At 44.8% G+C, this 26,270-nt stretch overlaps 1 protein-coding gene across 4 annotated transcripts in view; it reads right to left on the bottom strand.

The window, feature by feature from the left end:
* Window positions 1-26,270, bottom strand: part of nos1apa (nitric oxide synthase 1 (neuronal) adaptor protein a) — a 235,550-nt gene that overhangs the window by 110,817 nt on the left and 98,463 nt on the right. For all 4 annotated transcript variants that reach the window (XM_079506287.1, XM_079506286.1, XM_079506288.1 and 1 more), the window contains one exon: window positions 6,949-7,057. In XM_079506287.1, the coding sequence (XP_079362413.1) occupies window positions 6,949-7,057 (109 nt within the window). The remainder of the gene's footprint in view (window positions 1-6,948; window positions 7,058-26,270) is intronic.

The raw sequence follows: 26,270 nt of genomic DNA, 5'->3' as shown, positions 1-26,270 counted from the left end.
AGCAAACGGCCAGCGAGAGCGAGAGAGGGAGAGAGGGTTGAAGAGTCACCACAAGGGCAAACATGAGACAAAGCATCGAGGGAGAGATGAAGAGAGAGGCAGTAGGGCAGAAAAGACTTTCAATATCCATATGATTTAACCCATTTAGGCCTGAAAAAAAGGTCTTCTAAATCCTGACAGTTTTCTGAAATACCTATGTTTCTAGGCCTATATTACTCAATATTTCATGTCAAGGACCCCCACAAATGATCTGTAATTGGCCTCCGACCCCCATCTGAAAATATGTTGTTCCAGGGACCCTCCGCAAAGATTTGAGCTAAAAACATTCGTTCTGAAAAAATATATTCCAAATTTGAGGCACATTTTCACGATTTTTGAAAATAGCAGACCTACAAGCTCGTAGCGCGCCACTCGGTGGCGCGCTATGAGCTTGTAGATCTGCTATTTTTCAATAGCTAAATTATAACAATGTTTAAAACACCAAAAGGGGTTCCCGCCCAACATGATTTAAAGCCCAACCATTCACTGCTGCTCATTACAGAGAAATAAAATGTACTTAATCTCCAGCTTAATGTCGTACCTTCATCCTTATCCACCCTGTCCATCTAAAACACCGCAGACACAAAGCGCTGCTTTGAATGGCGTTCACACGTCTGACATGAAATGTATGGCACCTTTCATACATTTTTCATCAGGCAAAAAAAAAAGCCATCTGATTTTCTATATTGCCTTTAAACTTTCACTCTCTTGTCTTTCTCCTTCTCTGGCTACATCTCCCTTTGTAGTGAGTGGTGAGATTGTCCAGGCTTATTCCCATAGTAAGGACGATGAAGTATTTAAATCGGATCATGTCCATGCCCTCCATCACGACTAAAACCCCCGAGTACGCTATCTCCCTCCACGCAACACCGACTCCTTCTTAAGCCTGAGTTATATCCAGTTGCACACAGGTGTCGTGCACCGCAAATAGTCGATCGACAAGCTCATGACACGACGCAATGCGGCGCAGTGTGAGCTTCTAGATCTGTTATTTTTAAGTGAGTGACACAGGTCCACGATTACGCATAAATCATGCATTACAAATAATCTCACATGCATACACATCTATACAGAGAGGAGCGCGCACACACACGCACGCACGCGCACAAACACACACACACACAGTCACACACACACACACACACGCCTCTGGGCCAAATTTGCCCTGAGAGAAATCGTTTGTAGGCTTTACTTTACATTTTGTCTTCTCTCTGGAAACTGTGACGTGCCCGTGGGGTCTTTCTGTGTGAGTGAGTGTGTACTATCTGTCAGTGGCTCAGTGCGCCTGTATGGATGAGCCTGCCTGTATGGATGAGCCTGCCTGTATGGATGAGCCTGCCTGTATGGATGAGCCTGCCTGTATGGATGAGCCTGCCTGTATGGATGAGCCTGCCTGTATGGATGAGCCTGCCTGTATGGATGAGCCTGCCTGTATGGATGAGCCTGCCTGTACGGATGAGCCTGCCTGTACGGATGAGCCTGCCTGTACGGATGAGCCTGCCTGTATGGATGAGCCTGCCTGTATGGATGAGCCTGCCTGTATGGATGAGCCTGCCTGTATGGATGAGCCTGCCTGTACGGATGAGCCTGCCTGTACGGATGAGCCTGCCTGTACGGATGAGCCTGCCTGTACGGATGAGCCTGCCTGTACGGATGAGCCTGCCTGTACGGATGAGCCTGCCTGTATGGATGAGCCTGCCTGTATGGATGAGCCTGCCTGTATGGATGAGCCTGCCTGTATGGATGAGCCTGCCTGTATGGATGAGCCTGCCTGTATGGATGAGCCTGCCTGTATGGATGAGCCTGCCTGTATGCATGAGCCTGCCTGTATGCATGAGCCTGCCTGTATGGATGAGCCTGCCTGTATGCATGAGCCTGCCTGTATGGATGAGCCTGCCTGTATGGATGAGCCTGCCTGTATGGATGAGCCTGCCTGTATGGATGAGCCTGCCTGTATGGATGAGCCTGCCTGTATGGATGAGCCTGCCTGTATGGATGAGCCTGCCTCTATGCATGAGCCTGCCTGTATGGATGAGCCTGCCTGTATGGATGAGCCTGCCTGTATGCATGAGCCTGCCTGTATGGATGAGCCTGCCTGTATGCATGAGCCTGCCTGTATGGATGAGCCTGCCTGTATGGATGAGCCTGCCTGTATGCATGAGCCTGCCTGTATCAGCGTGTGGATCCGACTGGCAATGATTCACCCGGGCAGACCTGGAGCTTACGACCGCTCCGATGGCCTTAGCAGCTGAAGTGGAAAACAGGGGACCCGTATATTTCTAGTGCTCCTGTCACGCATTTGAGCATTATTGTGACTTTGTTTCCACAAAGCTGCCAAGAAGACACTCAGTCACTGAAGACGTATCGCTCGGGCCATTTCTTCCAAACCCTTCCAGGCCCCAAACCACCATTCCAGGCCCACATGTCTAGACTAGAGGACACATCATTCTTCTAGAGCAAGACGGCAGCATGCGCCGGCCTCACACGGTGGCAGGGCCTGACTGAGAACACTGGAGGACTCAGAGAATCACACGGTGGCAGAGCCTGACCGAGAACACCACAGGACTCAGAGCATCACACGGTGGCAGGGCCTGACCGAGAACTCCACAGGACTCAGAGCATCACACGGTGGCAGGGCCTGACCGAGAACACCACAGGACTCAGAGCATCACACGGTGGCAGGGCCTGACCGAGAACTCCACAGGACTCAGAGCATCACACGGTGGCAGGGCCTGACTGAGAACACCACAGGACTCAGAGCATCACACGGTGGCAGGGCCTGACTGAGAACACAGCAGGACTCAGAGCATCACACGGTGGCAGGGCCTGACTGAGAACACCACAGGACTCAGAGCATCACACGGTGGCAGGGCCTGACTGAGAACACCACAGGACTCAGAGCATCACACGGTGGCAGGGCCTGACTGAGAACACAGCAGGACTCAGAGCATCACACGGTGGCAGGGCCTGACCGAGAACTCCACAGGACTCAGAGCATCACACGGTGGCAGGGCCTGACTGAGGACACCACAGGACTCAGAGGCATCACACGGTGGCAGGGCCTGCCTGAGAACACCACAGGACTCAGAGGCATCACACGGTGGCAGGGCCTGACTGAGAACACCACAGGACTCAGAGCATCACACGGTGGCAGGGCCTGACTGAGAACACCACAGGACTCAGAGCATCACACGGTGGCAGGGCCTGACTGAGAACACCACAGGACTCAGAGGCATCACACGGTGGCAGGGCCTGACTGAGAACACCACAGGACTCAGAGCATCACACGGTGGCAGGGCCTGACTGAGAACACCACAGGACTCAGAGCATCACACGGTGGCAGGGCCTGACTGAGAACACCACAGGACTCTGAGGCATCACACGGTGGCAGGGCCTGACTGAGAACACCACAGGACTCTGAGGCATCACACGGTGGCAGGGCCTGACTGAGAACACCACAGGACTCAGAGCATCACACGGTGGCAGGGCCTGACTGAGAACACCACAGGACTCAGAGCATCACACGGTGGCAGGGCCTGACCGAGAACACCACAGGACTCAGAGCATCACACGGTGGCAGGGCCTGACTGAGGACACCGCAGGAGTCAGAGGGTAGAAGCTACTGACTTAACCCACTTAAACCTGACGCCGATTCGAAAAAAATGACTTCTACATCAGACAGTTTTCTGAAAAACTGTTTCGATATCAGTGGTTCTCAAACTATTTGACGTCAAGGACCCCAGATATCAGATATCTAATTGGCCGCCGACCCCCATCTGAAAATATGTTGTTCCAGGAACCCCCCCCCCCCCCCCCCCCAAAAAAAGCAAGGATATGAGTTAAAAATGTTCGCTCTGAAAGAATATATATTCAAAGATATCCACCACATTTTCACGATTTAAAATAAATAGCAGATCTACAAGCTCGTAGCGCGGCACTCACGAGCTTGTAGATCTGCTATTTTTCAATAGCTAAAGCATAACATAATGCTTAAAACACCAACAGGGGTTCCCGTCCAGAATGGGTTAAAGCTGCAATCTGTAAGATTTATTTATGCCTTACCCGGGATTCAGCGTGTCTCCGTGCCAGGGCAGACATTTCTACTGATCAGCTAAGACAGGACGCCCGCTCGGGCAAAAGGTGATATTACACTTTGAACTTCGGGCAATACCTCCTGTCAACCAGTAGTGTTCCTAACCGAACACAGGATAAAATATTATCAGTATTTCAGTATATATTCTTTTCTCGCCAGGTGAAAGTTACAGGAGTTCTTACTGTATGGTGTGTGTGTGTGATATGAAATGTAAGATTATCACAATCACACTATTCATATTCAAGGGCGTTTGGAGAAAAATGTACAGACTCACTTTTGGTTTAGACTTTGAGCACTGCAGACTTGCAGAGGTTGTGTGTCTGTGTCTCGTTGACGCTTGATAATGCATCGAGGCAATAATTTTTCTGTCACTGCCAAATAGGCCTACAGCTATTTATTTTAACCCATTTAGGCCTGACGTCGAAATAAAAAAGATTCTTCTAAATCCTGACAGTTTTCTGTTTCTAGGCCTATATCACTCAATATTTCATGTCAAGGACTCCAAAAACTATATGTAATTGGCCGCCGACCCCCATCTCAAATATGTTCCAGGGGATCCCCCAGAAGCAAAGATTTGAGTTAAAATCGGTCACTCTGAAAGAATATTCCAAGGTTTGCACCACATTTTCACGATTTTTCAAAAATAGCAGACCTACAAGTTCATAGTGCGGCAGCTTGTAGATCTGCTATTTTTCAATAGCTAAAGTATAACATAATGCTTTAAAACACCAAAAGAGGTTCCCGCCCAAAATGGGTTAAGATAGCGTCAAAGCCACAGAGTTATTACAAGCAATCCTCCCTGGTATTATAGATATGTTGTTTGAGCTGTAATAACTAGGCTACACTTGGTTGATAAAGTCCAGATAACAACAATCTGAGCTTGTATAATTTTAATTGTTTCACATAGGGCTACAGTAGTGTGCTACAGTAAACGATAGCAGGTTCAATGGGTTAACAATATAAAGATCAAAATGCAAACATTTGGGGGAACTGTGCAGCACGGCGACACATTTTAGCGTGACAGAGTCTCTAAATCGCATTGTGCTTCAAACTGCATTGTGTTACTGGAAGTTTTTAGGGAAGTGCTGCCTGAGGATAATTGTGTGGCCCTACACTAGTTTCCTCCAGCATTATTGCAAAGCAATTGCATTATCTTTTTGTCTAGGCCTAAATGATGCATGAAAATGAATATCTATATGCCATTAAATAAAATTAAACTCAACAGCCAAGCTACACAACCAACCTTTGGCGTTCCAAAAAAAAAGACGGCAGATGATGAGAGCCCCGTAGCGGAACTAAGAAGCCTCATGATGCTATAGGATCTTCACAGAGGAGCTCTGCATATCGACCGTTAGGTCTCGTTTGTTTGTCAAAGTACCCTCTGTAACTCCTACAAACTGCAGCTGTCTCTCACAAGCCTGATGAATGTATACTCTTTGGCATCGAACCAAACCAAACATTATTTATACTAGTCTTTAACCTGTTCTAATATATGCTCACAAAATGATGTACAGTGTGGGTAATGTGATTTAATAGATCATATTGTTGATGCATGTATTTTGAGGTGTAATCAGTCTGCTCTCAGAGGCACTTCTGGGCAAGTAGTACAGGAAAGGTGCAATTCTGGGGAAAGTGTGGGGAAAGTGTGGTTGTCTCGATGACACCTTCGGAAAAATAGCCAATTTCAACGTCAAGTCACCCCGTGATCATGTATAAGTCATTTGGAGGGGATTTATCCCCCAAAAAGCAACAAACGTTTACATTTTTCGCATTTGCGACTCCCCCTATGGATGAAAATGGACGTGATTGGTGGCATTTTTTGTAAAATAGGCCTCTCCCACTAACTTCGGAAGCTGATTACAGCTGAACGAGATGGACTATCAAAATCCTGCCTGTGGTGTTTTAATCGGATAGGTCCAGAGATCATGTGTAGATTGTGTACCGATTTCTGTGAGATTTGGACAAAAATCTGTAGGTGGAAGATCAAAAAGTGTTTTGAACGGAGGAACATCTTTCTAGACGCAAATGGGCGTATTATTGGGGAGATGCCATGACCCAAGGAATCCAGAGAAAAAGGTAAAGTGGGCTGTTATAGCGCCACCTATTGTTAATGTGAAAAAAGGGCTTTGAGATGCCCTACACAACGGAATGGTCAATGCCTGTGTGAAACTTCAGATCAAGTGGTCACTGGTCAAGGCAGTGAGGAGAAAAGCAGTGTAAAGCAGGAGACAGACAGACAGACAGACAGACAGACAGACAGACAGACAGACAGACAGACACTTAATGATATGTTAGATCAGGGGTTCTCAACGTTTTTGGCCGGGGACCCCCGGAAATGCTTTGGCAATGTCTGCTACAATAACCTTAAACCATTTTGGGCGGGAACCCCTTTTGGTGTTTTAAGCATTGTTATAATTTAGCTATTGAAAAATAGCAGATCTACAAGCTCATAGCGCGCCACCGAGTGGCGCGCTATGAGCTTGTAGGTCTGCTATTTTTGAAAAATCGTGAAAATAAAATTAAAAAAAAATCTTCTTTTTTTTTGAAAATAATTTGGGGACCCCCTAAAATAATTTGGCGACCCCCCGAGGGGTCGCGACCCACGGGTTGAGAACCCCTGTGTTAGATTATAATAATAGCACGTTTACAACAGTTGTGCTTTACATGGTTAAAACAATTCAAAAGCGTCAAAGCAATTCAAAGCATCAATGCAGACACCGTGGCACTCCGACAACAGCCGATCTACAAGCTCACAACAATTTGTGATGCATGCAACGTGGCGCGATGAAGAATGAGGCGACACTGTATGGGCTCACCTTCTTTTTGGACTTGAACACGTTGCAGCGGAACACGTTGCTCTGTCCATCTCGGGCGATGTAGCTGAAGATCTTCAGGTCCTGGGAGTCGTGGGACACGTAGAATATCCTGGAAGACAGCAGGGGAAATTACGTTGGGGATATATTTATATTTAAAAGAGTAATGTTGCGATAGATACAGGTGCAGGGTGACCATCGAGATGAGCTCATATTGTACAGAACTTATTTCAGACATTGAAAAAGGCATAAGAACTAGAGATGTCCCGATACTGTATCGGTATCGGAGAAGTATCGGATCGGCCCTTATTTGTCATATCGGGACATATCGGTATCGGTGAATATGCCAGTCTAACCACAGATACGACACAGGCGTAAGGGGTTGACACTATGGCAGGTAAATACAATGTTGGGACAAGTGGAGTTTGCGTTGGAGTTGCCCAAACTGCAAGTGCACATTTGAGTGCACTTGCAGTTTGGGCATTTTGTTTGGGCAAAATGTTCATTTTTCAGGAAATGAAGAAAACCTTATATTTTGAAAACAAAGCAATACTGCCTCATCAAAGTTGGTGTTGTGACCTAACTGTCTTTATATATTGTCAATTACTTGAGAGGTGGAGTTAGTTGTTTTAGCAGGTTTGAGGGTCCAATGGAGTTAAGAGGTTTTGTCCGAAGCACTTTTTACTACCTTTCAGTGGTTCAGTATTTGTTTTAATCAACACAAAGGGTGTCCAATAGCACTGATTTATGCAAAGAACAACAACAGGAACCTCAACAATCAAGGTATTTTTTCCCACTATATTATGCACAGTATGCACATGTATTTACTATGGGTGATTATGTTGTAGTAAAAAGAAACAAGTGACAAAAGAGTAAACCAAAGTATTACTACAGTAGTAAACAGACAAATAAACAATTATTACAGCACACACAGAGGACAAACAATGAAGATAGTGCAGGCTGAGGTACAGTATGTGTGTTGTGATAGAATAGTGTGGAAGGAGAACAGAAAATAAATGAATATATAATCAGGAGACACACAATAGGGCATGAGGAGGTAGAGGAGATAGGGGAGAACTAAAGCCAGAGACCAAAATAGAGCAATCTCTGATGAGGGGATTGAGCGCAGACAGATATGTAATATCCTACAGCCAAGGAGGGCAGAGGGGGAGAAATGAGTTACTGGGGAATAACAGGCCGTCCCGCCAAGGAGAAATAGTGAGGAATAATAAATAATATCCTGGCAGGAGGGAGGACATTATGTACAAAGATCTAAGTTGTGAGTTGTACAAAAATTATGATGACATCAGAGGACCCTTGGGCTTAATTTATACTTTGTTCCATGACTATGTGTCACTGGACCAAAATTATGTGTTTTCAAATGAAACACATTTCGGTTCAGTGTGTAGAAAAATGTGCTCCTCAGTCGGGGCACAGGCCTCCTTCCGCCAGGCCAGCTTGGAGAGGTCAATCTGAGGGAATGAGGATGAAATATGAAGGTCCGTCTCGACCATAGAGATAATATGTATAACCCATTTAGACCTTAAAAAAACGTTCGCTCTGAAAGAATATATATTCAAAGAATTGTGCCGCATTTTTACGATTTTTCAAAAATAGCAGACCTACAAGCTCGTAGCGCGCCACTCGGTGGCGCGCTACGAGCTTGTAGATCTGCTATTTTTCAATAGCTAAAGTATAACTTAGCTTAGTTGAAACACCAAAAGGGGTTCCCGCCCAGAATGGGATAACTATATATAACAGTAGTTAAAATTATAACAACTATATATAACAGTAGTTAAAATTATAACAGGTTTCACGGCAATCAGTCACTGCGCGCATGATTTGAAGCGTTTTGGTTCAAAACGGAACCACTTCTGCAAGTTTTAGATGCCAAGCTTAGCCAATCAGGATGGAATATGAATGATCGGACAGATCCAACCTGATCACATAACTATATGGTAGAGATAATGATTGTGTGATACTGTATGCATACAGTATGCATACAGTATGCATACAGTATGCATACAGTATGCATACAGTATGCATACTGTATGCATACTGTATGCATACTGTATGCATACTGGTTGATTATCTGTGTGAGACCATTTTTCTCCCCAAAACAGAGGCTGGTTGGTTATACAGTCCATTTGTAATGTGACCTCTTTGGGTAAATGTAGTACAAGAATAACATTAAAATGTTAGGGGGAAAAAAATAGGAACTTCAGTTACTTCACACAACCTCAAATGTGTTTTCAGCCACATCCTAAAATTCAAACTGACTTTGGCAGAACAGGTCACATTGTGTGTGTTTGTGTGTTTAGCCTCTCATCCATGTGTGTGTGTGTGCATGTGACTGTGCATGCGACTGTGTGCGTGTGTGTTTTGGCACTTTCGCCTCCGGCCACCCAGCTAGCATATGGATGATGTCATGATGACCACCAGCCTTCTGTCCTGAAGTGGGTATAGAGCTATATGTACTACACCACTCCAAGCCTAAGCTCGCTCAGAACTCTCTCTTTAAACTTGAGAGAGTGTAAGACAAAACAATTTGTCTCCTTTACCGATGAATGTGCCTACAGGGACAGTGAGAGAGAGAGCGAGAGAGAGAGAGAGATTGCAGGCAATAATAAAAGAGACATTATCAGTTGGCAGTAACAGTATGTTTTAACAGCGGGCGACAGCCAGACGAATTTTCCTGAAGTGCATTATTTGTCAATGGGACCCTACAGGCAACTACTGGAGATAGAGGCGATAGCAGGCGAACAGGCAATGGTCGAAAAGTGGGCGGAGGAACGTCGGCCGAAAAGATCAAAATAATTCATCTTTTGGGCGACGTCGCCCGGCGGTAGTGGGCGATTGGGCGATAGCCAATCGCCCACAGATGTCATAGTTCATCTCCAAAGTGATCAACTTGTTTTGTGCAATTAAATGGTCAGCTATTCAATGATAAAAAGTTGAGTATGTGAATACCAATGATAGGCCTATACCAATTCAGGATATTGTGAATTACAATGAATTACATTGTTCGGTACTTTGGTGTTTAAACTTTAGCATTCCCACTTCATCTAGTGTAAACTCTAAACAACTATCCTCTCTCTGAAGGTCGAAGTCAAAGTAAAATGCACTAAACCGCGGCGAGTCGGTAAACTGGCGAGTTCTCCGGTATCCCGTACAGCAGTCAGGGGACGAGAGGAAGCTGTGGGGGTGAAATAGAGTTTGTACGACGGATGGTGAAACATTGGTGCCATTTCCATAAACATTAGGCCCCGGGCAAATGTTTGTGAATCTAATTACAGGGCAGGGAAACGATATGGAGAATGAAAACCTTGTTTGACCGCAGCCTTTCATTTCTCAGCGTCACACAAAAGAGATGCTCAGTCAGTCAGGATACAGCCTTCAGCCAAACATTATCTCGTTTAGGAGCCAAAACCACTTCGTCAGAAGCCTAGAACAACCTCACATCAGCAACATTGCACAAGATGTCATCTTATTTTGTTACATTGTTATTCTTTAGCTGTAAATAGCTATAGTACACCATTATTGATATCTGCTATATACTTATCTTTTTTGTGCTTTTTAAACTTTATTCTGTGCTCCATTTCACTCCTGCAATAGTTACAGTTGTACGTACATAAGTACGCAGTGCAATGAACAAACATGAACCCTTGAACAATAATAAAACCCTTGATTATAAAACTTGTGAACTTGAACATTAGTAAGTAATGACAAAAATAAAACAAAATAATACATAATACAAAAAAAGGTCTTATTTTGAAGTCCACTGATCGGGAATAGTGTTTATAGCAATCTAGCTATATATCTCGTGTTATGTTAATAGCAGACTCCTCACTCAAATGTGCACTTGCAGTTTGGGCAACTCCAAAGCAAACTCCACATGCCCCAACATTGCATTTACCTGCCATAGTGTCAACCCCTTACCCCTGTGTCAGATCGGTGGTTAGACTGGCATATTTGCCGATACCGATATGAACCGATATGACCAAATAAGGGCCGATCTGATACTTTTCCGATACAGTACCGGGACATCTCTAGTTCAAATCCTCCTCAAATCATTTTTGTGTTCACCGCAAACAACCTTTTTTTGCGGATAAAGTGAAGTTTGCTTTGGTCCGACATGTGTTGCGACGTGCTTGCAGTTATGTTTAGGCCTGGGGTTTGGGGTAGGGTTAGTAATAGTAATGTTTGACATACCGTACATGCGTCGCGTCGTGCTTGCAGTTATGTTTAGGTTTGGGGTTTGGGGTAGTTAGTAATAGTAATGTCCGACACACAGTACATGTTCAGGCGTGGCTTTGTGTGGTGCCACTCATAGTGACTACTGGGGTTGGTCTTGCTGGATGCATGTTCCAACACCCTAGTATGTCTGTCGAGGGGTGATTTCACCCGCGTGCTTCCATTCACGCAGCTTTCAACAAGAACCTTGCTGTGGCGATAACGAGGGGGGAGACGTCACTCTAATTGACCACACATACTGTACACACACAGTTACAGGTATTAATGAGCCCTCTGGTTAATAGGCTGGATTTATCACGCAGGGGGCTTCCATAATGGTGTCCGAGTAATTAAGTAGGCTTGTTTCAGAAGGCCCTGGCCGTTGTCCCTGTGATAAATGGCTGCCCATGAAATAAAACCGCTATAAATCACAGACGAGGCACTGCACACACACACACACACACACACACACACACACACACACACACACACACACACACACACACACACACACACACACACACACACACACACACACACACACACACACACACACACACACACACACACACACACACACACACACACACACACACACACACCACACACACACACACACACACCACACACACACACACACACAAGGGATCAGTCAGTGGCTCTTGTAGATGGGTGCTCTTTGGTGATACAGGTGAGATTATAGACAAAAAGTATTATTTTTGTCCTGCTTAATTCCAAACAGGAAAAGTAAAATGCAGACTTGCAAAGAAAACGATTCCAAGGAACTGAAAAAATATAATGATTTATTTATGAGCAAGGCAATGTGTGTGTGAATGGGTGAATGTAATGCACAAGCTATGTAAAGTGCCTTGGATGAAGGCACTATATAAATGCACCATTTACCACATGTATCCATGACCACAGAAGTGTAGCACTTTCGATGTCTAAGGAGGAGCTGCATAATCGCATATACTCGAACAAAGAGTTAAAAGTTGATACTGTGTGTGCGTGCGTGCGTGCGTGCGTGCATGCGTGCGTGCGTGCGTGCGTGCGTGCGTGCGTGCGTGCGTGCGTGCGTGCGTGCGTGCGTGCGTGCGTGCGTGCGCCAGCTTGTGTATTTTCAATTTATATTTAGCATCATGCTCTAGGATTTAAAAAAAAAGACGAAACATTCTCCCATTAATATGATCTCGTAGCGTTTAACATCCTGTTATTGGAAATCTATAAGAGGCCACGTACTGCCACGGCTCAGTAACACTATCCCCAGGTGGGATATCGTCTGAGCGTGACCCTGAAAACTGAACCCAAGGATACTTGGAGGGGACAAAGACAGCCCACATCAGTCTATTGAGTCAGGGCGCCGCAGCTTCCTGGAAGGGCATTCTCTGGCCTCCCATCGTTTCCTCTGTGAGGAAATCCATCCATGAGGGAGGGAGGGTGTCCTTGTGGCTCGGCAGGCTGCGGTGCATATAGGCTATTACCTACCATGAGGGAGGGAGGGTGTCCTTGTGGCTCGGCAGGCTGCGGTGCATATAGGCTATTACCTACCATGAGGGAGGGAGGGTGTCCTTGTGGCTCGGCAGGCTGCGGTGCATATAGGCTATTACCTACCATGAGGGAGGGAGGGTGTCCTTGTGGCTCGGCAGGCTGCGGTGCATATAGGCTATTACCTACCACTGTACCACATACTGCAATGTAATGGTTATGGAAGTGGGCAGTGGTGGAGAGTAACCAAGTACCTTAAAAGGCCACTTCACCCCTTTTTTCTTTCTTCTATAATTTTGATCCCATGATTTTGCAACCCATTTTTTCACCCGTGTCAATTATCTAATGTGATCCTGGGCTCTACACACCCTCTGCCAGCCTAGTCCCCATAATGGGGGACATGGGGAGAGCAACGGACTTTAACTCATGCTTCCTTCATGCCTGAGTGTCCAAGTTGCTCCTTTACACCTGACAGGGGGGAGTTTCCCTGGTTGGACGTAGTGCGTGGAAGGAACACGTTATTCCAACCAGTTCCTTTGCCCTCCATCAGGCGCCCCGGCTGGCCAGGGGGAGGCAGTTTAGAGACCAGGATTACTGCATGTTTTATGTGAGGGTACCTACCCTAGGGGACACCCGGGACACCCCTTTTGCAACCAGATCTTATTTTAATGATTTTTAGGACACAAGTTCAACACTTTCCTGGGGGTTTTTATGTTTGTAATATGCGTTTTCTAGATATTTTAGTCATGCCGCCAAAGCCCGCCATGTTCATCATAGATATATAGTATATAAGAAAGGCTAGATGGCTCCCTGCTACGTGGTGGCTTATATATTCATAAAGCAGATAAGCATCCTGAATCATAGCCACAGAGAAAAGGTCAACAATATAACAACGGTGTTGTTTTTTTTATAATAAATTATGAAATATCAATTACAGCCAGTGCCATCCATGGTTACAGCAGTCGACGGATTCTGGGAAGCTGCAAGAGTTTGCCTTTTACACACATGCACATATACAAGTGCTACCACTGTACTGTTAGATAAGGAAGCCTAGTTGAGAAGCTAAACGGGTGCGTTTGTTTTATTTGTCTGTGCATGCTCACCATTCCAGGTCAAGTGGTGTGATCAGAGAAGGCAGAGAAATCACAAGATGAAAGAGGGATATCCCTCAAACCTAATCTCTAACCGACCATGCATGAACTAGAAAAAGTGCCCCTCGGGGCACAGGTCTCCACCAGGGCAGGTCAGGTTGTGGCCTCCTGGTGGCGCTATAATAAGCCAATGTGAAAAGGGTGACATTTCTTCTTACTACTTGGATGGCAATTGGATGATTTGAGGCATTTTGTTCCAAAAATGTGTTTTGCAAAAATCCACCTGTTGGTGGCACTATAACAGGCCAATGTGAAAATGGTGGGATATATTCCTCAGCCTAGTAGGAAAGTCTGTGAAAGATGTCACGTAAATTGCACGCTCCGTTCATGATTTGAGGCTTTTTGTTCAAAACGGGCCAATCATGCAAACTTTGAAAGCCAATTAGAATGGAATCTGAAATGTCGGACAGATCGGTCTTGAACACATGACTGTAGAGATAGCGTGTAACGATTTGCGGGATTTTTGGACAGAATCTGGAGGAGTAATATCAAAAAAATAAAAATGTGTTTTTCAAAAGTCGGCCTCCTGGTGGCGCTATAAAAATTTGGGGCAGAGGTTCATCGTTGGCATTCAGGGAGTGTGTGTGCAAAATTTGGCATCGACCTGGTTAACGGTGCCGGAGTTTAGCTGGTAACAGACGGACGGAGTGCAAAACATACTCTCTCCCCAGCCTTCGGCCTGGTGGAGACAAAACATATTTCTCATGTCAGAGTGAAGCTGGCAATGTTGACGCAGTTAAAGGGTCCTCCGCACCCAGAATGATAATGATAAGGATGAATGATGAACACAATAGAAGAGCAGGGAGACAACCTTCAACCACTGAAACTGTACTATTTATATAGTATCACCAAACTCTATGACAGGGGTCCTCAACGTTTTTGGCCGGGGACCCCCGGAAATGCTTTGGCCATGTCTCGCGACCCCCCGCTTCGCCCCCTCCCCACCCCCAATACAAAGTGACCGCTGCAATAACCTTAATAATAGAGAAAATATATACTAAAACCAGATATAATCATTAAGGAAAGTTTATGCATGCACTATGTGTACTGTGTAAACTCTCAATTTCCATTTTCCAGCCATTCACCTTTTTTTTTTTCATCATCTGGGGACCCCCCGAAATAATTTCGGGACCCCCCCCCGAGGGGTCGCGACCCACATGTTGAGAGCCCCTGCTCTATGATATACTATTGATTGCAACTATAAGATAGAATCTATCTGATGGATGACAGACAGACAACCCTTCAAGATCACCTCACTGTCACCCTCAGTCCATCATGGCTCCAGGATATCCCATCCTTGAAAACCTTTGTATTTATTTATTCACTGAAGACTCACTGAGTGTCATCTATTATCCTGGATTCTAATCCGTACTAGGGCAGACAGAATGCTCCCAGTGTGATGGAAAGGTTATGCTAGGCCACACTAGAGCATATACAGCAGGGGTGCCCACACTTTTTTGACTTGAGGTCTACTTTTAAAATTGCCAGCTCAAGGTGATCTACCAACCAAAAGATAATTATCCCTTTGCTTAAAATACTCAAAATATGTACCTATATGGCGAATAAAAAAATAACATTAAGGCATTAGGACTTTCAAAATCTAGGTTTCAAAATCAATTCTATTTATTTATCTTTTCAGTTTCCCCGCATTGCAAAGAAGAGACTTAATTTCTGACTTTTTCAGATTTTCTGACTTGATCTGGCCTGTTAACATTTTCATAGACCTGGTTGCTTGTTTCTCTCTCAGTCACGAAATGTGGCAACCGTCAAAGCTAGTCCTAGTTTGTTTTGGTTGTGATCTATGGTTGTGATGCATGGATGATGGCATCATGATGCTACCGCACAGACCACACAGAGACTACCGTGGAGGCGCGGACCCCCACTATCGCGGACCCCCACGCAGACTATCGCGGACCTCCGCGGGGGTCCGCGCCGACCTCCGTTTTTCTTTTTTTCCTTTTTCATGGCAAGGCCAAGCGGTCTACCTGCGCAGCGCTTGCGATCGACTGGTCGACCGCGATCGACGTAATGGGCACCCCTGATATACAGTAATACATATACTGTATACGGCAATGCCTGGACTGGCCTTGACTGAAAAGTTGAAGGATTACCAAACAGCAAATTACTTTCTTAACATTCAAGAACGCACATTTCCGGGGCCGCTCCAAGGTTGAGAAAGTACAGTATACACAGTGGTTGTGAGAAACCAAAACAAACCTCCGGGGCAGGACTCTCCTCTCAGACCCTCGGAAAAGAAGCCCAGTAGTTACTGTATAATGTTATGATGTTGTGGAGTAGGAAGGAAGAAGGCCAGCGGTCAGGCAGGCACGAAGGAAGGAGAGCAAGGTGGAAGGAAGAAGGCCAGCGGTCAGGCAGGCACGAAGGAAGGAAGAAGGCCAGCGGTCAGGCACGCACGAAGGAAGGTAGGAAAGCAAGGTGGAAAGGTACGACTGGAGGAAACTGGACAGGACTTAGCAAGTGGAGAGAAGAAAGGAAGCAACAGAGAGGAAAAGAGGGAGGGTAAGATGTAACGTTGCTGTAGGGAAGACAGAGAGAGAGAGAGAGAGAGAGAGAGAGAGAGAGAGAGAGACTGTCTGCTGGGAGGTGAATTGGAGGCTAGAAGGATAGAAGTGCATAGTGAAGTGCTGCATGTTTAATCAACACAGGTCCAAAACACCATTACATTACATGCTGTAATTTACACCCACGGTTGACCCAAATTTAATTTGCTTTGCAGAATTGTTACGTTAAAAATGTCATCTTGAACTTGAAGGCAAAAACCAACTCGGAAAGTACATTGAATGTTTTGTGTGTGCGTGCGTGTGTGCGTGTCTGCATTTTTAATTAATCAACACGGGTCCAAAACACCATTACATGCTGTAATTTACACCCAGGTTGACCCAATTTAATTTGCTCTGCAGAATTGTTACGTTAAAAATGTCATCTTGAAAAAACCAACTCGGAAAGTACATTGAATGTTTTGTGTGTGCGTGTGCGTGTGTGTGTGCGTGCGTGCGTGCGTGCGTGCGCGTGTGTGCGTGCGCGTCTGCATTTTTAATTAAAGACAAAGGTGGGGAATACACAGGGCTCTATTTGTCTGTCTGGACCAAAGCCTGAGAAAAGCAGAGGATCAGTGACAACAACAACAACAACAAAACAAAAACAAAAAACCTGCACCAGCAATACATCACCTAGACTGAACAAGACATGTCTACCAAGACATTAGGAAGGAGGAGATAAATCGGGGAACGAACCAACGGAGGAAGAAAAAGGAGAAAAGGACGGATGAGACCGAAAAGCACAAGTCGTACATCACGGTACGCAGTGTTAAATGGGCCATTAAGACTAGCTATTGAAAAATAGCAGATCTACAAGCAAATCTTTGAATATATATTCTTTCAGAGTGAGCGTTTTTAAATCAAATCTTTGCTTCTGGTGGTTCCCTGGAACAACAGGCTCATAGCACGCCACCAAGTGGCGCGCTACGAGCTTGTAGATCTGCTATTTTTAAAAAATCGTGAAAATGTGGTGCAAATCTTTGAATATATATATTCTTTCAGAGCGAACGTTTTTAACTCAAATCTTTTCTTCTGGGGGGGTCCCTGGAACATCATATTTTCAGATGGGGGTCGGCGGCCAAATACAGATAATTTTGGCGGTCCTTGACATGAAATAGTTTCTCAAACATTTTCATGTCAAGGACCCCCAAAATTATCTGTACATGAGGTTTTTCAGAAAACTGTCAGGATTTAGAAGACATTTGTAGAATCGTTCCCAGGTCAAAATGGGTTAACTCTAATTGAACTTTCGTTTGAAATGTACCCATTCTACATACCGAGAAAAAAAAATCAATCAATCAATAGAACTGCCGGGAGACTAATAAGGTGTCAGGGCTGGTCCTCTCATCTGCACCACAGCTGTGTGTGAGGGCTTCTAATTAAGTCTCCTCTGATCCTCACCTCCACTACTCCTCAAAACACAAACTTCCTAAACTGTTCTTGCTCGAGACTCAAAAGAGAAATTAGATGTCTCCCCAGGAGGGACCCTAGTGAAACTGGATCTACACGCTCACAACAAAAGGACAGCAGATCTACAAGCTCACAACGTGTCGTGAGAAATGGGCCTGCAACCATTCAAACATTGCTCCAATTAAATACTTATTTACTTGTGTGTGAACGCGCCATCTCTCTCTATCCAACATGTGTATTCAGACCCATGGGTGAATCACTGGAAAGGCGTGTGCTGGATGTGAGTCTGCATGTCTGCTGAGGCTTACTCAACACTGTGGGAGATGTGTTTCTAGAAGCAAAGCCGAGGTACACAAAACACCCAAAAGTTAGCTTTAAAAAAAAGGAAGAAATCTTTGGGTATGCCGCAGATCCTCAGTTTTTAGTGTGTGTGTGTGCGTGCCTGCGTGCACGTGCGTGTGTGTGTGTGTGTGTGTGTGTGTGCGCGTGTTCGTTCGTTATTATTTATGTCCCACTGTATCTACTGTACAGAGTGTTCCTCCATGGTGAATTTGCCCCTACTGGGAAATGTAGTTTATACTCAAAACAGCTTGAAGGAAAACTGCATGCTTTCAAAATGTGTTGCATGCAACTATGAATTGCACTGTGTGCATTTTATGGTCCCAAATGCACGTGTGCATGTGCGTACGCCGCCCGTATGTGTGTATATATGTACAGTGAGCCTACAGTACATCTTACCAGCTCATCCCCAGTGACTGTACTTTTATGGAAAACCCCAATAGTACAAAGATAATTGCCAAGAGGAAGTGGAAGGGTTTAGTAAAATTGACCGTACAGTCATTTGCACACAGTGAGGTCGGGTTACAGAACATACTGTACATATGCGCGCGCACACACACACACACACACACACACACACACACACACACACACACACACACACACACACACACACACACACACACACACACACACACACACACACACACACACACACACACACACACACACACACACACACACACACACACACACACACACACACACAGTAACAAATTCAAAAAAGGTGCACACACATAAGTAAAAGCAGTGAAGCGACAGACTGAGGAGGGAGAGATAGAAGGGAACAGAATGAGATGCAGAAAGAGAGACAGACCAGAGAGAGACAATCCATTTGTTTTTGTTTCTTTATCCGTGCATCTTGATGGATCAGCATGTTGATGCTTTGGCAATGTTACCCTGCATAATATAAAGTGTGTTGTATTGAACTGATCTACCAGAGGGAGGAAGACCAAGAGAAATAATAATAATAAATCCTTTCGGTTAAATTCAATGGAGCTCTCTACAGCAGTTTAATAAGAGGATGAATAGAGGATGGGAACCTCATAATAAACCAAAACAAACACAGCCACTCTAATGGAAATAAGGCTCCTCTCGGAAAACATTTTTACGCAAATTGACGATATTGAACAAATCAATGTTCAACCAGCATGTGCAGTGTGCGTGATGAGCTGTGACCAGCTCTCAATTTGAGAGAAACATTGGATAGACAGACTGACCGAAAGAACAGGAATTATACTGGCTTGCGCTAGCTGAGTGGCAAATAAACAGCTAACATAAGTGCCAATATTTCTGAAAATGTGTTTTTTATATATACAGAGACAGTCATGGCGGCAAGACTAACTGTTCAGGAGGAGAAAAACAGATTCTTTATTTTATGTTTTATGCGAAAATGAGTTAATAGCACAGGCAGACTCTTCACATACTAGAGCATGTCTGAAATACATTTACATGAAATCGACATGTAAATATGAAATAAATGCTTAAACATGTAGCTAGGTCACGGTGTAATGTTAGAGTCCACAGAAGTGAACCTTTCAAGCCTGTTTTCTCAACTCGCTGTTTTCTGCAAAACTGGTGGGTCAAACTGAACAACCAATATGTAATTTTGAAGCTATGATTCCCTGCTTTCATGAGACATGAAAAAACGGAAATTAAAAAATATATATTATCTCAATGGGACATTGTATAACATATCACACAATTACAGATGTGAAGATTGGGTCAACTTATGTTGACTGTAGCTACCGTGAATAAAACAATTATTTAAAAAGAAAAGTCAAATATAAAGTGTGTACTAAGAAAACTAAAGCCAGAGAAGAGTAGTTACAGTAACTCTTGTGCAAGTAAGAGACTTCATTCTCATAGCAGCAGATATCAAATATGTATGAAGTGTGTAGTAATGGAGTATATACTCACAGGAATATAAAATATGAGCTTATGACTAACATGGAAAGGGCTCAGTGCCTGTTCGTTCAGCAGTGTGGCAGTGATAGTTGGAACGTTATTACCTGATAGCGTTTAATGTGAATGGAATTATAAAACTATAGCAAGCAGAGCAGAGGTCGGCGGGACGTTGCTCTGTCATGAACTCAGAACAGCTGAAACGATGCGGCCCCCCCGCTGCTTTACTAATGTTTTGTCTGTGCAGTCATATTCACAGCAGGGGGGTGGGGGGGGGGGGGGGGGGGGTAGCGAGGCGGGCCTCATTGCGGGGGAAGACACAGTTGGGGGTTCTCTAGTGCCAGTGTTTAAGTCTGGCTCATGTTATTTTTTCACAGCATGTGGGCAGCAGTCCAGCACACTGACTGTACTAAACAGAGCGGTCTCTGGGTTGGAATGTGGAGTTTTATCTCCCGGAATGGCTCCAGGACATTGTTCTCCTGTGTTTCGGTTTACACTCCGCTATTTGGAATACTGTGTACTTTTCTTTTTTAATACAACCTGACACGTTTGAGAAAAAGGTTTTCTGATTCCACTGAATAAAAAAAAATAAAAAAAGTACTTTGTTGAAAGTAAACCTGTTGCTCCTGAAAGACTTCCAGCAATGTGTTAGCCATGGGCTTATTATGCTAATGTTTCAATCCTATGTTTTGGCACCTCATTATTTCTTGGCATAAAAGTGGTTCTTTTTGAGATATCCTAATGCCGTGGTACGTGTTCCTGTGGGAGAAGAGAGTATTGAATTCAACTGGACAGTCCAAACAGCGCCCTGCTTAGATTAGAGATTGCATAGGAATAAATTAGGTTCCGAGGCAGTTACGATCTATCTGGGCTGTACATTTAAATCTAGGACCTGTGCGTGTATGTGTATGTGTGTGTCACTGTGTGTGTGTGTGTGTGTGTGTGTGTGTGTGTGTGTGTGTGTGTGTGTGTGTGTGTGTGTGTGTGTGTGTGTGTGTGTGTGTGTGTGCGCGCACGCTCTATCAGTGACTGTGTTCCTTATCGTGCTATCAGGGTGTGCTTCCACTGCACAATCAAAAGATTGATAGTAATTGACTGTGTGCAAAGCCTTCACTAGTAGTGCGACGCACGCACGCACGCATGCACGCACACACGCACGCACGCAGGCACGCACGCACGCACGCACGCACGCACGCACGCACGCACGCACGCACGCACGGGAAGCAGCCAAAAGCCTCCGAGCGAACATACTGTAGTGTGGGCTGGCTGCTACAGAGTGAGAGTACATGAGAGTAATTAGTAAAAACGACATTCATGGATGCTTACATTTGTGTGACGTGTGTGTACACAAATTCTTGGGTAAAATCTCACTCTCGCCAAAACAGACACACCTTCGCTTTGACCTCACACTGACTCTTCAAGAAGGCAGCCGGGAGGCTTATCGGGCGTCTGTCAAGCTGTTTACTGGGCAGCCTGTGGGCTAGGAGTAGACTGGCCGAGCCTACACAGACATCACACTAAAAGCCCAAGGAAGGGGCCAGAGCCGCCAGACAGCCAGCCAGCCTGCAGAATTACAGCAATCAGCCAGGCCTCCGAAGGGGAAATAACACTTCAAATAACATATGGTCTAAAGCAGCCACATTGTAAACCATCTGGAAATGTCAACTCTCGCCCAAGATCGTAAAGCGGAGAGCTGAGCCTTGAACCTGCTCAACAGCATGCAATCATCTGATGGTGTTTCATAGGAAACGTGTGTGTGTGTGTGTGTGTGTGTGTGTGTGTGTGTGTGTGTGTGTGTGTGTGTGTGTGTGTGTGTGTGTGTGTGTGTGTGTGTGTGTGTGTGTGGTGTGTGTGTGTGTCATGTGTGTGTCATGTCCTTGAATCAAAGAGGCAGTTCTCAAAGTGACTATCGATTGAGAAACTCTTTACGCTTCGTCTGCTTTCTTGGGAGCAGAAACCCAAGAGGGAACCATGGTCCATTTCATATTCCACAATACTTTGCAATTAGTTTTGAATGAATCGATTGCACCAATGTGGTAAAAACTGAAAAACCCTGCCCTTACAGTATCTTACTGACAAAACATTGTCACCACTATTCAGGTGACTTTAGACTAGTCATTGGTTAGACCAGTCATTAGTCCTACAACTACAACCTATCTCAAACCCTCACCCTAACCCTAACCTCCCACGGGGCAGCACACCTAAACCTAACCTTAGCCCATGTCTAACCAATGACTAGTCTAAACTAAGTATGCACCCCGGATAACAAACAATTGACTTAAATGTACTCAAATGGCTGATTAAAAACAATGCTGGTTTTGTAAATGAATAGTTTCCCAAATACTGCTCATATACGGATCATGTCAAGGCTGTGTTTCATAATGTCCTGGGGTTTTCACTGGTTCAGATTAATTGTGTGTGTGTGTGTGTGTGTGTGTGTGTGTGTGTGTGTGTGTGTGTGTGTGTGTGTGTGTGTGTGTGTCCACGCGTGTTGATCCAGATAATCTAATATATTCCTGATATATTCCGTATTGAGCCAATCTGCTGGTTATGCCCTGAGGCTCTATAAAGAGGGGAGCTGTAATGAAACACCCACAACGTCACTCTGACTGGATGTGTGTGCGTGTGCGTGTGTGTGTGCGCGTGCCTGCCTGCCTGCCTGCGTGCGTGCGTGCGTGCGTGTGCGTGTGTGTGTGTGTGTGTGTGCACGCATGTGTACAGTAAAATTGAGAAAGCTAAACACAGAATAAAGACGGATAGTTTAATATGTTTACATACACGCACATAATGTGTGTGAGTGCTACTACTGTAACACCTCCCTCTACTGATATTTCCTGAATCGTGATACTGTACACTACTGTACTGTATCAGTTACAGTGAACAGTTCCTGTACACTACTGTACTGTATCAGTTGCAGTGAACAGTTCCTGTACACTACTGTACTGTATCAGTTGCAGTGAACAGTTCCTGTACACTACTGTACACTACTGTACTGTATCAGTTGCAGTGAACAGTTCCTGTAATCTCATCTCTGTCGCCTGGCACGTCTGCCTCAACAACAACAACAATATGAACCTTCTCACAGAAAGATCACTCTGTCTGAGATCTTCTTTATCCCATTTTGGGCGGGAACCCCATTTGGTGTTAGCTATTCAAAAATAGCAGATCTACAAGCTCATAGCGCGCCACCGAGTGGCGCGCTACGAGCTTGTAGGTCTGCTATTCTTTTTTAATCTAAGAACGACTGACATAGAAACATAGCTTTTTCAGGATGTAGAATACATTTTTGGAATCAGATCTCAGGTCAAAATGGGTTAGAAGCAATCTACTACCGGAGTGGAAAAAGTGCGGGACTCTTCGATTGAAAGGGAATATTGTAATGTGGTGCTGTGTGCGCGTGCTGTGAGTGCGTGCGTGCGTGCGTGCGTGCTGTGTGTGCGTTCTCAAGTCAGATGAAACTTGAGTAAGCTTATGTAGCTTACTAGAATTTCGCGGGCCTTCGGCCCGCTCATCCTCGCGCCATGCGATGCGTCGCAAATGGGAAGAAGGCAATGGCAAGCCATGATGTTGTCATTTATGCATTTGCTTGGAAAGCGCAAAGTTGCCAAGCTGGCTGAGTGGCCCTGTGTGGTTTTGTGTATTTGCGTATGAAAGCGAGCATGGCAAGGCGCAGGAACAGTATACTGTACTGTACTGTGCTGTACTGTAAGTCTTTGTACTGTACTGTACTCATGTGTACTGTTCTCTGTGCTGTTGTATGTGTTATTTTTTATTATTATTATTATTACATGGATTAATATTCTGATGTACTGTACTGTTCTCTGTACTGTTGATATTATAGTTATTAGTGTTGTGTTATTATGTATTATTATTAGTATTATTATTACATGGATTAATATTCTGATGTGAGCTTTGTTTCTGTACTGTACTGTACTCATGTGTACTGTGCTGTTCTGTGTATTGTTGATATTATTGTTGTTATTAGTGTAGTGTTATTATTGTTTATGATTATTATGATTGAAAGAGCATGGCAAGGCGCAGGAACAGTATATTGTACTGTACTGTACTCATGTGTACTGTAGTGGACTGTTCTCTGTACTGTTATTAGTGTTGTGTTCTTATTTATTATTATTATTATTACATGGATTAATATTCTGATGTACTGTACTGTTGTCTGTACTGTTGATATTATAGTTATTAGTGTTGTGTTATTATTTTTTATTATTATTATTATGACATGGATTAATATTCTGATGTGAGCTTTCGTTCTGTACTGTACTGTACTCATGTGTACTGTACTGTTCTCTGTACTGTTGTTATGATTAGTGTAGTGTTGTAATTGTGTATTATTATTATTATTAGCGTTCTGTGGCGTGTGTGTGTGTGTGTGCGTCCCATTTCAGCTGCATCGCGAGGCGATACAAAATCCCCCCCCCCCGCGCACGCACGCACGCACACACCACACACACACACACACGTGTCTGCAGTGACACTGCGTTGTACACAGCTGTTCTATTTCATCCGTAGTGACTGGCAGAGGCAGTGGTTAACACTGGACGCAAATCATCCAGTGTTAAGCAGTCATCCTGGATTCATAGAACCATAGTAACATACGTAACTTACGTGTTGTGTTGCATCGCGTTGTTGCAGCGTGTGCGTGTAGTGTTGGTGGTGTTGTTGTGATCCATAAAAGCGCCGCGGTTCGTCCCGATTGTACCACGCCAGGTGTCGACGCGGTCGTGTTTGCATGATTGTAACTGTATGTAATCGCGGCGCTCGCCATCCAAGTAAGAATCAGTGTAGAAGCTGTGTTGTTGTTGTTCTTCTTCTTCTACTGTTGGTTTCCGGCAGGCTGTACACGTGTGTGTGTGCGCGCGTGTGTGTGTGTGCGTGTGTGTGTGTGTGTGTGTGTGCATAGACATATATACATAGACGCCTCATTTGCCGCTGCAGTTCATTGGAGCGACGTGTATCCCAATGAAGGCGGAAGTGCAGTGCTGAAGGCTTTTTTTTTTTTTAACAAATCTTTATAACAGTCATGACAATATACATTACAAAACAAGACAAACAAACACAAACAACAAAGTTATTAACAATACAACATCAGAGCCAGGGGGGATTAGATTACTAACAGAAAACATTAAAAGAGTGAACACAAAGCAACAGTTCTCCGCAGCTTTCTTATTTAGAAGTGCTGAAGGCATTTGCTGAAGGCGACTGCGTCGCTGCCCGAGTGACGTCACTCATGTGAATCCTCCATGTCTCTCGCTGTCACTCAAGTGACTACTGGCCAATCACAGCGCGTCTTTTCCGGGACTTATGTTACGCACGCGGAAGCTTGACAATCTTCCGCTTTGCTTCCGCTATTCTTCGCAAGGAATGTCGGGAAAATAGTGCCTTCAATTTTGACACACGCCTCAGAGCCGGAAGGGGCGTCTATGTATATATGTCTATGTGTGTGTGTACTGTGTAACTTCCGGTAGTGTTTCCGGAAGTGTGAAAAGTAACACGAAACACGTGGGTCACGTGGTGGGGTTTTGAGCCAGTGGGAAGGGGTGATGTAGTGTTGCCAGGTCCACGTATTGTAAGCGAGTGGTAGTGTGTGAAAGTATAGGCTGTAGGAAGTCAGGGTTTGCGGCCTTGTTTACATAGACGTGGCAACAATGTTGGCGGCGCAGCCACTCTATGGCGCAGCCAATGAAAAGAGTGGAATCACGGGATGCAGTGTTGCCAGGTCTGCGAATTGTAAGCGAGTTGTAAGTAGCGTGTTGAATGGGATTTTTTCTGTGGTTGTTTTCATAGACGTGGCAACAAATTAGGCGGGGGTGTCGGTGCTTGTGGCGTGTTTGTGTTTATTATGGATATTGATATTGTTTGCGAGTGTGGACGGGAGCCGGCTTTAGTGGCAGTGGGATGACAATGTTTACGCGGTTGGTGTTGAATGTGGTCGTGCGGCGCGACATGAGGAGATAGCCGTGGATCGACGCGGAGGGTAAGTGTGTGACGTGTTAGTGTGTTGTTGCAGTGTGTGTTGCAGCGTGTTGCAGCGTGTCAGTGACGTAGTAGCTGGTGCCTTTTGTTCCTGTGCGTGCTTTTGGGCACATGTTTTCAATTGTAATATAGGATGAGCTTGTTGCCGTTAGTACAGTTACAGTACAGCAGATGCAGCCGGATTGGTCTAAGCTCTAAGTTGTCAAATTAAGCAATAGAACACAAGAAAAGATAAATGGTGCATTTATATAGA

This window comes from Electrona antarctica (assembly GCF_951216825.1).
Source record: "Electrona antarctica genome assembly, chromosome: 7".
In the NCBI taxonomy this organism is placed as follows: Eukaryota; Metazoa; Chordata; class Actinopteri; order Myctophiformes; family Myctophidae; genus Electrona; species Electrona antarctica.
This window is presented reverse-complemented; position numbering and strand designations above follow the sequence as displayed.